Source organism: Loxodonta africana, chromosome 8, assembly GCF_030014295.1.
Source record: "Loxodonta africana isolate mLoxAfr1 chromosome 8, mLoxAfr1.hap2, whole genome shotgun sequence".
Classification (NCBI taxonomy): Eukaryota; Metazoa; Chordata; class Mammalia; order Proboscidea; family Elephantidae; genus Loxodonta; species Loxodonta africana.
The window spans coordinates 27,098,836-27,116,136 of record NC_087349.1 but is presented as its reverse complement, the minus strand read 5'-3'; the positions used below and the strand labels follow the sequence as shown (position 1 = coordinate 27,116,136).

The 17,301-nt window shown below is 40.3% G+C and overlaps 1 protein-coding gene across 14 annotated transcripts in view; it reads right to left on the bottom strand.

Moving 5' to 3' along the window:
* The window catches only part of CADPS2 (calcium dependent secretion activator 2), a 614,350-nt gene that overhangs the window by 84,116 nt on the left and 512,933 nt on the right, over positions 1-17,301 (bottom strand). For all 14 annotated transcript variants that reach the window (XM_064289775.1, XM_064289767.1, XM_064289765.1 and 11 more), the window contains one exon: positions 13,943-14,099. In XM_064289775.1, coding sequence (XP_064145845.1) covers positions 13,943-14,099 — 157 coding nt within the window. The remainder of the gene's footprint in view (positions 1-13,942; positions 14,100-17,301) is intronic.

Here is a 17,301-nt window from a genome sequence, read left to right as displayed (position 1 = left end):
GTGTGACCTTGGTGTTCTTCATTCTCCTTTGCTCCAGGTGGGTTGAGACCAATTGATGCATCTTAGATGGCCGCTTGTTAGCGTTTAAGACCCCAGACGCCACATTTCAAAGTGGGATGCAGAATGTTTTCATAATAGAATTATTTTGCCAATTGACTTAGAAGTCCCCTCAAACCATGGTCCCAAAACCCCCGCCCTTGCTCCGCTGACCTTTGAAGCATTCATTTTATCCCGGAAACTTCTTTGCTTTTGGTCCAGTCCAGTTAAGCCGACCTTCCATGTATTGAGTATTGTCCTTCCCTTCACCTAAAGCAGTTCTTATCTACTAATTAATCAGTAAAAAACCCTCTCCCACCCTCCCTCCCTCCCCGCCTCGTAACCACAGAAATATGTGTTCTTCTCAGTTTATACTATTTCTCAAGATCTTATAATAGTGGTCTTATACAATATTTGTCCTTTTGCCTCTGACTAATTTCGCTCAGCATAATGCCTTCCAGGATCCTCCATGTTATGAAATGTTTCACAGATTCGTCACTGTTCTTTATCAATGCGTAGTATTCCATTGTGTGAATATACCACAATTTATTTAGCCATTCATCCATTGATGGACACCTTGGTTGCTTCCAGCTTTTTGCTATTGTAAACAGAGCTGCAATAAACATGGGTGTACATATATCTGTTTGTATGAAGGCTCTTACTTCTCTAGGGTATATTCTGAGGAGTGGGATTTCTGGGTTGTATGGTAGTTCTATTTCTAATTGTTTAAGATATCGCCAGATAGATTTCCAAAGTGGTTGTACCATTTTACATTCCCACCAGCAGTGTATAAGAGTTCCAATCTCTCCGCAGCCTCTCCAACAGTTATTATTTTGTGTTTTTTGGGTTAATGCCAGCCTTGTTGGAGTGAGATGGAATCTCATCGTGGTTTTAATTTGCATTTCTCTAATGGCTAATGATCGAGAGCATTTTCTCATGTATCTGTTAGCTGCCTGAATATCTTCTTTAGTGAAGTGTGTGTTCATATCCTTTGCCCACTTCTTGATTGGGTTGTTTGTCTTTTTGTGGTTAAGTTTTGACAGAATCATATAGATTTTAGAGATCAGGCGCTGGTCGGAGATGTCATAGCTGAAAATTCTTTCCCAGTCTGTAGGTGGTCTTTTTACTCTTTTGGTGAAGTCTTTAGATGAGCATAGGTGTTTGATTTTTAGGAGCTCCCAGTTATCTGGTTTCTCTTTGTCATTTTTGGTAATGTTTTGTATTCTGTTTATGCCTTGTATTAGGGCTCCTAAGGTTGTCCCTATTTTTTCTTCCATGATCTTTATCGTTTTAGTCTTGATGTTTAGGTCTTTGATCCACTTGGAGTTAGTTTTTGTGCTTGGTGTGAGGTATGGGTCCTGTTTCATTTTTTTGCAAATGGATATCCAGTTATGCCAGCACCATTTGTTAAAAAGACTATCTTTTCCCCAATTAACTGACTCTGAGCCTTTGTCAAATATCAGCTGCTCGTATGTGGATGGATTTATATCTGGGTTCTCAACTCTGTTCCAGTGGTCTACGTGCCTGTTTTTGTACCAATACCAGGCTGTTTTGACTACTGTGGCAGCCAAGCTTTTTAACAACTACTTCATACGGAGCTTTTTTTTTTAAACAAAGATAAAAGTAAAAACATGGACTTAGGTTTGAAACTGTCATCAGGTGCCAGTGATTTGGTTCTGACTCATAGCGACTCTATCCACAACAGAACGAAACACTGCCCAGTCCTGCACCATCCTCACAACTGTTGCCACACTGCAGCCCATTGTTGTAGCCACTGTGTCAGTCCATCTCGTTGAGGGTCTTCCTCTTTTTGCTGATCCTCTACTCTACCAAACATGACGTCCTTCTCCAGGACTGATCTGTCCTGGTAATATGTCCAGAGTATGTGAGACGTAGTCTTGCCATCCTTGCTTCTAAGGAGAATTCTGGTTGTACTTCTTCCAAGGCAAATTTTTTTGTTTTTTTGGCAGTCCATAGCATATTCAATATTCTTGGCCAAAACCACAATGCAACGGCATCAATTCTTCAGTCTTCCATATTCTTTGTTCAGCTTTTGCATGCATATGATGCAATTGAAAATACCATGGCTTGGGTCAGGCACACCTTAGTCCTCAAGGTGACATCTTTGCTTTCCAACACTTTAAAGAGTTCTGCAGCTGATCTGCCCAATGAAATGTTTCTTTTTATTTCTTGACTGCTGCTTCCGTGGGTGTTGATTGTGAATCCAAGTAAAACGAAATTCTTTTTTTTTTTTTAATTAATTTTTATTAAGCTTCAAGTGAACATTTACCATTCCAATCAGTCTGTCACATGTAGGTTTACATACATCTTACTCCCTTCTCCCACTTGCTCTCCCCCTATTGAGTCAGCCCTTTCAGTCTCTCGTTTCGTGCCAATTTTGCCATCTTCCCTCTCTCTCTATCTTCCCATCCCCTCTCCAGTCAAGAGTTGCCAACACACTCTCCAGTGTCCACCTGATTTAATTAGCTCACTCTTCATCAGCATCTCTCTCCCCCCCACTGACCAGTCCTTTTCATGCCTGATGATTTGTCTTCGGGGATGGTTCCTGTCCTGTGCCATCAGAAGTTCTGGGGAGCATTGTCTCTGGGATTCCTCTAGTCGCAGTCATACCATTAGGCATGGTCTTTTCATGAGAATTTGGGGTCTGTATCCCATTGGTCTCCTGCTCCCTCAGGAGTTGTCTGTTGTGCTCCCTGACAGGGCAGACATCGATTGTGGCCGGGCACCAACTAGTTCTTCTGGTCTCAGGATAATGTAGGTCTCTGGTTCATGTGGCCCTTTCTGTCTCTTGGGTTCTTAGTTGTCGTGTGACCTTGGTGTTCTTCCTTTGCCTTTGCTCCAGGTGGGTTGAGACCAAGTGATGTATCTTAGATGGCCGCTTGTTGGCATTTAGGACCCCAGGCGCCACAATTCAAAGTGGGATGCAGAATGTTTTCATAATAGAATTATTTTGCCCATTGACTTAGAAGTCCCCTCAAACCAAGTTCCCCAGACCCCAGCCCCTGCTCCGCTGACCTTTGAAGCTTTCATTTTATCCCGGAAACTTCTTTGCTTTTAGTCCAGTCCAATTAGGCTGACCTTCCTTGTATTGAGTGTTGTCTTTCCCTTCACCCAAAGCAGTTCTTATCTACAAATTGATCAATAAAAAGCCCTCTCCCTCCCTCCCTCCCCCTTTTGTAACCACAAAAGTATGTGTTCTTCTCCTTTTTTTCTATTTCTCAAGATCTTATAATAGTGGTCTTATACAATATTTGTCCTTTTGCAACTGACTCATTTCGCTCAGCATAATGCCTTCCAGATTCCTCCATGTTATGAAATGTTTCAGAGATTCGTCACTATTCTTTATCGATGCGTAGTATTCCATTGTGTGAATATACCACAATTTATTTACCCATTCATCCATTGACGGACATCTTGGTTGCTTCCAGCTTTTTGCTATTGTAAACAGAGCTGCAATAAACATGGGTGTGCATATATCTGTTTGTGTGAAGGCTCTTGTATCTCTAGGGTATATTCCGAGGAGTGGGATTTCTGGGTTGTATGGTAGTTCTATTTCTAACTGTTTAAGATATCGCCAGATGGATTTCCAAAGTGGTTGTACCATTTTACAATCCCACCAGCAGTGTATGAGAGTTCCAATCTCTCCGCAGCCTCTCCAACATTTATTATTTTGTGTTTTTTGGATTAATGCCAGTCTAGTTGGTGTGAGATGGAATCTCATCGTAGTTTTAATTTGCATTTCTCTAATGGCTAATGATCGAGAGCATTTTCTCATGTATCTGTTAGCTGCCTGAATATCTTCTTTAGTGAAGTGTGTGTTCATATCCTTTGCCCACTTCTTGATTGGGTTGTTTGTCTTTTTATGGTTGAGTTTTGACAGAATCATGTAGATTTTAGAGATCAGGCGCTGGTCGGAGATGTCATAGCTGAATATTCTTTCCCAGTCTGTAGGTGGTCTTTTTACTCTTTTGGTGAAGTCTTTAGATGAGCATAGGTGTTTGATTTTTAGGAGCTCCCAGTTATCTGGTTTTTCTTCATCATTTTTGGTATTGTTTTGTATTCTGTTTATGCCCTGTATTAGGGCTCCTAGGGTTGATCCTATTTTTTCTTCCATGATCTTTATCGTTTTAGTCTTTATGTTTAGGTCTTTGATCCACTTGGAGTTAGTTTTTGTGCATGGTGTGAGGTATGGGTCCTGTTCCATTCTTTTGCAAATGGATATCCAGTTATGCCAGCACCATTTGTTAAAAAGACTATCATTTCCCCAATTGACTGACACTGGTCCTTTGTCAAATATTAGCTGCTCATACGTGGATGGATTTATATCTGGGTTCTCAATTCTGTTCCATTGGTCTATGTGCCTGTTGTACCAGTACCAGGCTGTTTTGACTACTGTAGCTGTATAATAGGTTCTGAAATCAGGTAGAGTGAGGCCTCCCACTTTCTTCTTCTTTTTCAGTAATGCTTTGGTTATCCAGGGGTTCTTTCCCTTCCATATGAAATTAGTGATTTGTTTCTCTATCCCCTTAAAATATGACATTGGTATTTGGATTGGAAGTGCGTTATATGTATAGATGGCTTTTGGTAGAATAGACATTTTTACTATGTTAAGTCTTCCTATCCATGAGCAGGGTATGTTTTTCCACTTAAGTATGTCCTTTTGAATTTCTTGTAGCAGAGTTTTATAGTTTCCTTTGTATAGGCCTTTTACATCCTTGGTAAGATTTATTCCTAAGTATTTTATCTTCTTGGGGGCTACTGTGAATGGTATTGATTTGGTTATTTCCTCTTCGGTGTTCTTTTTGTTGATGTAGAGGAATCCAAGTGATTTTTGTATGTTTATTTTATAACCTGAGACTGCCAAACTCTTCTATTAGTTTCAGTAGTTTTCTGGCGGATTCCTTAGGGTTTTCCATGTATACGATCATGTCATCTGCAAATAGTGATAGCTTTACTTCCTCCTTGCCAATCTGGATACCCTTTATTTCTTTGTCTAGCCTAATTGCCCTGGCTAGGACTTCAAGTACGATGTTGAATAAGAGCGGTGATAAAGGGCATCCTTGTCTGGTTCCCGTTCTCAACGGAAATGCTTTCAGGTTCTCTCCATTTAGAGTGATATTGGCTGTTGGCTTTGCATAGATGCCCCTTATTATGTTGAGGAATTTTCCTTCAATTCCTATTTTGGTAAGAGTTTTTATCACAAATGGGTGTTGAACTTTGTCAAATGCCTTTTCTGCATCTATTGATAAGATCATGTGGTTTTTATCTTTTGTTTTATTCATGTGATGGATTACATTAATGGTTTTTCTGATATTAAACCAGCCTTGCATACCTGGTATAAATCTGACTTGATCAGGGTGAATTATTTTTTTGATGTGTTTTTGGATTCTATTGGCTAGAATTTTGTTGAGAATTTTTGCATCTATGTTCATGAGGGATATAGGTCTAAAATTTTCTTTTTTTGTAATGTCTTTACCTGGTTTTGGTATCAGGGAGATGGTAGCTTCATAGAATGAGTTGGGTAGTATTCCGTCTTGTCCTATGCTTTGAAATACCTTCAGTAGTAGTGGTGTTAAGTCTTCTCTGAAGGTTTGGTAGAACTCTGCAGTGAAGCCGTCTGGGCCAGGACTTTTTTTTGTTGGAAGGTTTTTGATTACCGTTTCAATCTCTTTTTTTGTTATGGGTCTATTTAGTTGTTCTACTTCAGAATGTGTTAGTTTAGGCAGGTAGTATTGTTCCAAGAATTTATCCATTTCTTCTAGGTTTTCAAATTTGTTAGAGTACAATTTTTCGTAGTAATCTGAAATGATTCTTTTAATTTCATTTGGCTCTGTTGTGATGTGATCCTTCTCGTTTCTTATTCGGGTTGTTTTCTTTAGTCAGTCTAGCCAATGGTTTATCAATTTTGTTAATTTTTTCAAAGAACCAGCTTTTGGCTTTGTTAATTCTTTCAATTGTTTTTCTGTTCTCTAATTCATTTAGTTCAGCTCTAATTTTTATTATTTGTTTTCTTCTGGTGCCTGATGGGTTCTTTTGTTGCTCACTTTCTATTTGTTCAAGTTGTAGGGACAGTTCTCTGATTTTGGCTCTTTCTTCTTTTTGTATGTGTGCATTTGTCGATATAAATTGGCCTCTGAGCACTGCTTTTGCTGTGTCCCAGAGGTTTTGATAGGAAGTATTTTCATTCTCGTTGCTTTCTAAGGATTTCCTTATTCCCTCCTTGATGTCTTCTATAACCCAGTCTTTTTTCAGGAGGGTATTGTTCATTTTCCAAGTATTTGATTTCTTTTCCCTAGTTTTTCTGTTATTGATTTCTAGCTTCATTGCCTTGTGGTCTGAGAAGATGCTTTGTAATATTTCGATGTTTTGGATTTTGCAAAGATTTGTTTTATGACCTAATATGTGGTCTATTCTAGAGAATGTTCCATGTGCACTAGAAAAAAAAGTATATTTTGCAGCAGTTGGGTGGAGAGTTCTGTATAAGTCTATGAGGTCAAGTTGGTTGATTGTTGTAAGTAGGTCTTCCGTGTCTCTATTGAGCTTCTTACTGGATGTCCTGTCCTTCTCCGAAAGTGGTGTGTTGAAGTCTCCTACTATAAATGTGGAGGTGTCTATCTCACTTTTCAATTCTGTTAAAATTTGATTTATGTATCTTGCAGCCCTGTCATTGGGTGCATAAATATTTAATATGGTTATGTCTTCCTGATCAATTGTCCCTTTTATCATTATATAGTGTCCTTCTTTATCCTTTGTGGCGGATTTAAGTCTAAAGTCTATTTTGTCAGAAATTAATATTGCTGCTCCTCTTCTTTTTTGCTTATTGTTTGGTTGATATATTTTTTTCCATCCTTTGAGTTTTAGTTTGTTTGTGTCTCTAAGTCTAAGGTGTGTCTCTTGTAGGCAGCATATAGATGGATCGTGTTTCTTTATCCAGTCCGTGACTCTCTGTCTCTTTATTGGTGCATTTAGTCCATTTACATTCAGCATAATTATAGATAAATAAGTTTTTAGTGGTCATTTTGATGCCTTTTCATGTGTGTTGTTGGCCATTTCATTTTTCCACATGCTTTTTTGTGCTGAGACATTTTTCTTAGTAGCTTGTGAGATCCTCATTTCCATAATGTTTAACTTTGTGTTTGTTGAGTCGTTACGTTTTTCTTGGCTTTTTTCTTGAGTTATGGAATTGATATTCCTTTTTGTGGTTAACTTATTATTTACCCCTATTTTTCTAAGTAAAAACCTAACTTGTATCATTCTATATCGCCTTGTATCACTCTCCATCTGGCAGTTCAATGCCTCCTATATTTAGTCCCTCTTTTTGATTATTGTGATCGCTTGTCTATTGATTTCCATGATTTCCTGTTATGTGTATTATTTTGTTTATTTATTTATTTTTTAGAATTAGTCTTAATTTGTTTGTTTTTGTGCTTTCCCTATTTGAGTTGCGTTGATATCAGGGTGTTCTGTTTTGTGACCTTGTATTGTGCTGGTACCTGATATTATTGGTCATCAGGCCAAACAATCTCCTTTAGCATTTCTTGCAGTCTTGGTTTAGTTTTTGCAAATTCTCTAAACTTGTGTTTATCTGTAAATATCTTAATTTCTCCTTCATATTTCAGAGAGTTTTGCTGGATATATGATCCTTGGTTGGCAGTTTTTCTCCTTCAGTGCTCTGTATATGTGGTCCCATTCCCTTCTTGCCTGCATGGTTTCTGCTGAGTAGTCTGAACTTATTTTATTGATTCTCCCTTGAAGGAAACCTTTCTTTTCTCCCTGGCTGCTTTTAAAATTTTCTGTTTGTCTTTGGTTTTGGCAAGTTTGATGATAATATGTCTTGGTGTTTTTCTTTTTGGATCAATCTTAAATGGGGTTCGATGAGCATCTTGGATAGATATCCTTTCGTCTTTCATGATGTCAGGGAAGTTTTGTGTCAGGAGTTCTTCAACTATTTTCTCTGTCCCCCCTCCCTGTTCTGGGACTCCAATCACTCTCAAGTTATCCTTCTTGATAGAGTCCCACATGATTCTTAGGGTTTCTTCATTTTTTTTAATTCTCTTATCTGGTTTTTTTTTCAGCTATGTTGGTGTTGATTCCCTGGTCCTCCAGAAGTCCCAGTCTACATTCTAACTGCTCGAGTCTGCTCCTCTGACTTTCTATTGCGTTGTCAAATTCTGTAATTTTATTGTTAATCTTTTGGATTTCTACATGCTGTCTCTCTATGGATTCTTGCAACTTATTAATTTTTCCACTATGTTCTTGAATAATCTTTTTGAGTTCTTGAACAGTTTTATCAGTGTGTTCCTTGGCTTTTTCTGCATTTATCCTAATTTCGTTGGTGATATCTTTAAGCATTCTGTAAATTAGTTTTTTATATTCCGTATCTGATAATTCCAGGATTGTATCTTCATTTGGGAAAGATTTTGATTCTTTTGTTTGGGGGGTTGGAGAAGCTGTCATGGTCTGTTTCTTTATGTGGTTTGATATGGACTGCTGTCTCCGAGCCATCACTGGGAAACTAGATTTCCCAGGTATTCAGCTAAGGAAAATGCAGTCAAATCCCTATCTGAATTCTCCCTCTGGCTCCAGGTATTCGGATGTTAATGGAGCCACCTGGGGAGGGTGGGGGAGGGATCAGAGAGCTAGGAGTGTAGCACCACAGAATATAGACCTGATCACCACGTTCACGCTCCGCCCCCGTCTGCCAAAATCCGGGCAGGACGGCTCCCCGGTTGGGACGCTACTCTCCCCACTCCAAGACCAGTCACTTCCTCCCAGGGACTTCTCCCTCCGGTGCGCGGCACCGCTCGCGCGAACTGGGTAGGCGTCACCCGCATGACCAGGTGGGCCCACCCCCTGGGTCAATTCAGGGGAATATAATTGGACCCCGCGCTCACGCCCCGCCCGCTTTCACCAAAATCCCAGCGGGACGGCTCCCCGGCTGGGACACTGCTCTCCCCGCTCCAAGACCAGTCACTTCCTCCCGGGGACTTCTCCCTCCCGTGTGCCGCGCCACAGGCGCGAACTGGGTGGGCGTCCCCCCGCACGAACGTGTGGGCCCTGCCCCAGGGTCGCTTTAAGGAAATATAGCTGACCCCCCTCCGCACGCGCCCCACCCGCTTCCCGCCAAACTCCCGGCGGGACGGCTCCCCGGCTGGGACGCTGCTCTCCCCGCTCCAAGACCAGTCACTTCCTCCCGGGGACTTCTCCCTCCAGTGCGCGGTACCGCTCACGTGAACTGGGTGGGCGTCCCCCCGCACGAACGTGTGGGCCCTGCCCCGGGGTCGCTTTAGGGAAATACAGCTGACCCCCCCCGCTCGCGCCCCGCCCGCTTCCCACCAAACTCCCGGTGGGACGGCTCCCCGGCTGGGACACTGCTCTCCCTGCTCCAAGATCAGTCACTGCCTCCCGGGTGCTTCTCCCTCCGGCTGCGCTACTACGCCGCCCGCGCCCACCAGCTAGACTCTCTCCCGGGATGGGTTCGGGGGGGTAGGGCTGGGCCCCTTGTCTGTGCCGTCTGCCCCCCTGGGCTCTGCCCCAGATTGGGCTCCGAAGGTCACCTGCCTGGTACGCTGGCTCCTAGTTCTGAAAACGGTCGCTGTCTGCCTGTATTTGTTCGTTTTCCGTCTCTAAGTCTGTGCTTGTTGTTCAGAGTTCGTAGATTGTTATGTATGTGATCGATTCACTTGTTTTTCCGAGTCTTTGTTGCAAGAGGGATCCGCGGTAGCGTCCACCTAGTCCGCCATCTTGGCCCCGCCTCTAAAAACGAAATTCTTGACAACCTCAATCTTTTCTCCATTTATCATGATTTTGATTATCGGCCCAGTTGTGAAGACTTTCGTTTTCTTTATATTGAGGTGTAATTCATGCTGAAGGCTGTGGTCTTTGATCTTCATCAGTGTTTCAAAACCTCTTCACTTTCAGCAAGCAAGGTTCTGTCATCTGCATAACTCAGGTTGTTAATAAGTCTTCCTCCAATCCTAATGCCCTGTTCTTCTTCATATAGTCCAGCTTCTCAGATTATTTGGTCAGCATACAGATGGAATAGGTACGGTGAAAGAACACAACCCTGATGCACACCTTTCCAGACTTTAAACCATGCAGTAACCCCTTGTTCTGTTCCAAAGACTGACTCTTAATACAGGTACAGATTCTTCATGAGCACATTTAAGTGTTCCGGAAGTCTCATTCTCCGCAATGTTATCCACAATTTGCTACGATTCACACAGTCGAATGCCTTAGTGTAGTCAAAAAAAAAAAAAAAAAAAAAGAGGTAAACTTCTTTCTTGTATTCTCTGCTTTCAGTCAGTATCCATCTGACATCAGCAATGATATCCCTGGTTCCACGTCTTTTTCTGAATCTGGCTTGAATTTCTGGCAGTCTCCTGTTGATATACTGTTGCAGCTGCTTTTGAATGATTGTCCGCAAATTTTACTTGCATGTGATATTAATGATACTGCTCGCGCATTCAGTTGGGTCACCTTTCTTGGAATAGGCATAAATATAGATCTCTTCCAGTCAGTTGGCCAGGTAGCTGTCTTCCAAATTTCTTGGCATAGATGAGTGCACACTTCCAGTGCTGCATCTGTTTGCTGAAACATCTCAACTGGTATTCCATCAATTCCCAGAGACTTGTTTTTTGCCATTGCCTTCAGTGCAGCTTGGGCTTCTTCCTTCGGTACCATGGTTCCTGATCATATGTTACTTCCTGAAATGGTTGAACATTTACAAATTCTTTTTGGTATAGTGACTCTGTATATTCCTTCCATCTTCTTTTGATGCTTCCTGCATTATTTAATATTTTCCCAGTAGACTCCTTCAGTATTGCAACTTGAGGCTTGAATTTTTTCTTAAGTCTTTCAGCTTGAGAAATGCTGAGTATGTTCTTCCCTTTTGGTTTTCTATCTCCAGATCTTTACACATGTCATCATAATACTTTGTCTTTTTGAGCCACCCTTTGAAATCTTCTGTTCAGCTCTTCTACTTCATCATTTTCTCCTTTTGCTCTAGCTAAATGACGTTCAATTGCAAGTTTAAGAGTCTCTTCTGACATCGACTTTAGTCTTTTCTTTCTCTCCTGTCTTTTTAATGACCTTTTGCTTTCTTCATGTATGATGTCCTTGATGTCACTCCACAATTCATCTGGTCTTTGGTCAATAGTGTTCAATGTGTCAAATTTATTCTTGAGATGGTCTCTAAATTCAGGTGAAATATACTGAAGGTCAAACTTTGGCTCTCGTGGACTTGTTCTAATTTTCTTCAGTTTCAACTTGAACTTACATATGAGTAATTGATGGTCTGACCCCCAGTCAGCCCCTGGCCTTTTTCTAACTGATAATATTGAGCTTTTCCATCGTCTCTTTCCACAGATATAGTTGATTTGACTCCTTTGTGTTGCATCTGGCGAGGTCCATGTCACTGTTTATGTTGTGTGAAAAAAGGTATTTGTAATGAAGGAGTCGTCAATCTTGTAAAATTCAATCATGCTATCTCTGGCATCATTTCTATCACCAAGGCCATATCTTCCAGCTACTGATCCTTCTTTGTTTTCAACTTTCGGATTCCAATTACCAGTAATTATCAGTGCATCGTGATTGCTTGTTTGATCAATTTCAGACTGCAGAAGTTGGTAAAAATCTTCAGTTTCTTCATCTTTGGCCTTAGTGGTTGGTGTGTAAATTTGAATAATTAGTTGTATTAACTGGTCTTCCTTGTAGGCGTATGGATATTATCCTATCACTGACAGTGTTGTACTTTGGGATAGATCTTGAAATTTTTTTTTGATGATGAATGCAACACCATTCCTCTTCATGTTGTCATTCCCAGCATAGTAGACCACATGATTGTCCCATTCAAAATGACCAATGCCAGTCCATTTCAGCTCACTAATGCCTAGGATACCGATCTTTATTAGTTCCATTTCATTTTTGACAATTTCCAATTTTCCTAAAATCATACTTTGTACATTCCATGTTCTGATTATTAACGGATGTTTGCAGCTGTTTGCTCTCACTTTGAGTCGTGCCATATCAGCAAATAAGGTCGCGAAAGCTTGACTTCATCCATGTCATTAAGGTCCACCCTATTTTGAGGAGGCAGCTCTTCCCCAGTCATATTAAGAGTGCCTTCCAACCTGAGGGGGCTCATCTTCTGGCACATATCAGACAGTGTTTTGCTGCTATTCATAAGGGTTTCACTTAGACCACCGGGTCCTTTTTCCTAGTCTGTCTTAGTCTCGAAGCTCTGTTGAAACCTTTCAACCATGGGAGACCCTGCTGTTGTTTGAATACTGGTTGCATAGCTTCCAGCATCACAGCAACACACAAGTCCCCACAGTACGACAAACTTACAGATGTGTGGGGGTAGGTTTGAAACTAGAAGGGCATAATAGTTGCATCTTGGAAAAAGAGCCGCAAAAAGATCCGCAAAAAGATTCGGAGTTTTAAAACAGCCTGCAAGTTTGACATGTATGCAGATTATGACTAAGTTTCTTGGAGATTCAGAACAGCCTGGAGCTGTAGGAACACAGGGCAGAAGGAAGGTACCTCTCCCTGGGCTCTAGGTTATTCAGGTCACATCTGAGTACTGTGTTTTCTACACCTTCAGAGTGCAGTGTCACACTATACCTCCAGAGTGACCCTGAGAAATGGAGGGAGCTCTGTTCAGAGGAAGATGATAAGAGTAACAATGGATGAACACACTAACACGAGGAAGAGTTGAAAGATGTGGGACTATGGCTGGAGACGAAAATACATGATACAAGAAGGTTGCTGCATTGATAAAGGAGAAAAAGTTGCAACCAGAGGTTAGGAAGAAGCAGAGTTGAACTTGGTCAACAATGGGAAGAATTTTATAGGATAGAAAATTAGCAACTCCTTGATTACTGCCAAGTGTTGAAGCAAAGGCTATCAGTGGTTATCAAACTTGGGTCTAAAGGGAAACTTTAAAAAGAATTACCATAGGAAAGGCCTAGGAATCTGTATGTTAAGAAATGCCCCCAATAATCCTGATTAAAAGCTAGTTTTGTACTGGTTGCTAGAGCACCATCTACCGGAATAGTTGTAAAAGGCATTATTGCATTGGAAAAAATACTCTCCATAGATAACTTTTACATTCTCCTCAATTGCTAAATACTGAATGAGCAAGCATTACTATGTAACAATATTTTAGTACCATCTGTAGAAATAAAACCCCTCTATGGCAAACAATATTACTATAATGCATATTAGTAGTAGCTTTAGCACAGCATGATTTCTAGAATAATTATAAATTTCTAAGGTGTCTTTCAGTGATAGGAGTGTTCTCAAATACTTTAGAAATGCTAACCTTTGAAGATGTTCTGATTCAAGGATGTTGAGGCACAATGAGAAGGGTGCCTATGTTATCAGTACTCAATGAAGGCAGGAGGGTAAGAGTAAGAGGAACTGCAGATGCCAATGGAGCAATGTGGGTGGGTCACTAGTCTCCCCCAGACTCTGGCCTGATAGAATTAGGGTGATTGAGCAAGTGTTCATGTTACCAGGTAGGCTGGGCTACGTGAGAGGAGACCAAAAGCTCAAGGCACACGGAGACTTTTTTTGGGCCAATGGTAAAACAGAACAAAACCCTTTGCCATCAAGTTGATCTCAACTCATAGTGACACTATAGGACACCCCTCAAGGGGTTTCCAAGGCTGTAAATCTTTATAGAAGCAGACCGTCACTTCTTTCTTCTGTGGAACGGCTGGTGGGTTTGAACTGCCGACCTTGAGGGTAGCAGCCCAGTGCTTAACCACTGGCCCACCAGGGCTCCTGGGCCAGTGGTAGGACTCTGTGAATACATATCCACAAACACAACATTCACCCTCTCCTCCCCATTTCATATAGTAAAAAAAATGCAAACGCTTACTGTCATTTCTGAGGAAATTATTAAGCAGTTGGAAAAGAGGGAAACTATCCCAGGAGTCTTGTGGTTGTGCCTCCAGTGCAGTACTCATATCCACTGTGAACAGAGCCCAAAATTTCTCCGCATGCTCAGCCAACAAATCAGGCCACCAGGCAAATGCCTGTAAAAGGACAGACACGAAGTAGAAATATAATACTTGTTAGAAACAACACAAACACTGTGCCACTGAAAACATTTTACAACATGTCTTAGTTTCATAAAAAGTACTACCAATAAAATGTAATATTTTCAACAAGTGAGAAAAAAATCTATACATATACATTTAAATAACAAACAAATTTGGGATGGATGGATAAAATAAGAAACTCAAAATAGAACACAGATATAAAATAACATTTATTGCTTTAATAAAATAAATACATGTTTAGTCTAGAATATTTGGAAAATACATAAATCAAAACAAAAAGAAAAATTCCTTTCATATCAGCATTTAAAGATAATGACTGTGAATGCTTTGGTGTATTCATTTATTTTTATTTTTTTCTGCCATTATTTTATTTCTTTGTTAATTGGGACAGAGTATCCAATTCCTTAGTTTGTTTAGAATTCTCATTTTATTATTTATTTATTGTACTTTAGGTGAAGGTTTACAGAACAACTAGTTTTTCATTAAACAGCTAGTACACGTATTGTTTTATGACATTGGTTAACACCCCCATGACATGCCAACACTCTCCCTTCTCAAAATTGGGTTCCCTATTACCAGCTTTCCTGTCCCCTCCTGCCTTCTAGTCCTTGCCCCTGGCCTGCTGTGCTGCTGTAATTTCATTTTGTTTTATGGGCCTGTCCAGTCTTTGGCTGAAGGGTGAATCTCAGGAGTGACTTCATTATTGAGCTAAAAGGGCGTCTGGGAGCCATAATCTAAGGGTTTCTCCAGTCTGTCAGGCAAGAAAGTCTGGTCTTTCTTTTTGAGTTAGAATTTTGTTCTACATTTTTCTCCAGCTCTGTTCGTGACCCTCTATTGTGATCCCTGTCAGAGAAGCCAGTGGTGGCACCTGGGCACCATCTAGTTGTATTGGACTCTGTCTGGTGGAGGCTGTGGTAGATGTGGTCCATGTGGCCCTTGCACTAATCTTTCCCTTGTGTCTTTAGTTTTCTTCATTCTTCCTTGCTCCTGAAGGGCTGAGACCAGTGGAGTATCCTAGATGGCTGCTCACAGGCATATAAGACCTCCAGATGCTACTCACCAAAGTAGAACATACAACATTTTCTTTATAAACTATGTTATACCAATTGAGCTAGATGTTCCCCCAGACCATGGTTTCCACAGCTCTCAATGCAGCAATTTGGTCCCTCAGGGAGTTTGGATGTGTCTATAGAGCTTCCATGACCTTGACTGGCTTCCCCAGTATTATGTACTGTCTTATCCTTCACTAAAGTTAGCACTTACTGTCTATTTAGTGTTTTTCCATTCCCACCCCTCCCTTCCCTAGTAATCATCAAAGATTGTTTCTTTTTGTGTGTAAACCTATTCATGTATTTTTACAGTAGTGGTCTCATACAATATTTGTCCTTTTGTGATTGATTTATTTTACTCAGTATAATGCTGTCCAGATTCATCCATGTTATGAGATGCTTCAAAGATTCATCGTTGTTCTTTATTGTTACGTAATACTCTATTGTGTGTATGTACCATAGTTTGTTTATCCATTAGCCTGTTGATGTGCACCTAGGTTGTTTCCATCTTTTTGCTATTGCGAACAGTGCTGCAATGAACATGGGTGTGTATATGTCTATCTGTGCGACGACGCTTATTTCTCTAGGATATATTCCTAGGAGTGGGATTGCTGGATCATATGGTAGCTCTATTTCTAGGGAAGCACCACATTGTTTTCCAAAACAGTTGCACATTTTGCATTCCTACCAGCAGTGCATAAGAGTTCCGATCTCCCTGAAGCCTCTTCAACATTTGTTATTTTCTGGTTTTTTTTTTTTTTGATTTGTGCCAGTAATGCCGGGGTGAGGTGGTATCTTATTTTGGTTTGCATTTCTCTAATGGCTAGTGATTGAGAGCATTTCCTCATGTGTCTGTTGGCTGCTTGAATGTCTTCTTTGGTGAAGTGTCTGTTCATTTCTTTTGCCTATTTTTTAATTGGATTATTTGTCTTTTCGTTGTAGAGGTGTTGGATTTTCTTGTAGATTTTAGAGATTAGACCTTTGTCTGATTTGTAATAGCCAATTTTTTTTTTTTTTCCAGTCTGTAGGTTCTGTTTTTACTCTTTTGGTGAAGTCTTTTGATGAGCATAAGTGTGTAATGTTTAGAAGATCCCAGTTATCTAACTTATCTTCTGGAGTTTGCGTGTTGTCGGTTGTGGTTTGTATTCTGTTAATGCAATGTATTAGGGCCTCTAGGATTGATTGCAATTTTTTTTTTTTTTTTATGAACTTCATAGTTTTTGGCTTTATATTCAGGTGTTTGATCCATTTTGAATTAGTTTTTGTATATGGTGTGAGGTATGGGTCCTATTTCATTTTTTTGCAGATGGACTTCCAGTTTTGCCAGCAGCATTTGTTGAAAAGATTGTCTTTTCCCCATTTGATGGAGTTTGGGCCCTTGTCGAAGATCAGGTGGCCACAGGTGGATAGATTTACATCTGGGTTCTCAATTCTGTTCTATTGGTCAATGTATCTGTTGTTGTAACAGTACCAGGCAGTTTTGACTACTGTAGCTGTATAGCAGGTTCTGAGGTCAAGTATTGCAGGGAGTCCTCCTACTTTATTCTTCTTCTGCAATAGTGCTTTACTTATCCGAGGCTTCTTCCCTTTCTATATAAAGTTAATAAGTTTATCCATCTCTTTCCAGAATGTTGTTGGTATTTGGATTGGTATTGCATTACATTTGTAAATTGCTTTGGGTCGAATTGTAATTTTCACAATGTTGAGTCTACCTATCCAGAAGCATGGTATGTTTTTCCATTTATTTAGATCTCTTTTGGTCTCTTACAGCAGTGTTTTATAGTTTTCTTTGTATAGGCCTTTTACATCCCTGGTTAGATTTATTCCTAAGTATTTTATTTTTTAGGGGCTATTATAAAAAAAAAAATTTTTTTATTATAAATGGTATTGTTCTTGTGATTTTATTTTCATCATTCTCTTTATTGATGTATAGGAATCCAACTGATTTTTGTATGTTTATCTTGTATCCTGCTAGTCTGCTGAAATTTTCTATTAGTTCCAGTAGTTTCCTTGTGGAGTCTTCTGGGTTTTCTTTGCATAGTATTGGAAACCCTGGTAGCATAGTGGTTAAGTGCTATGGCTGCTAACCAAAGAGTCGGCAGTTCGAATCCGTCAGGTGCTCCTTG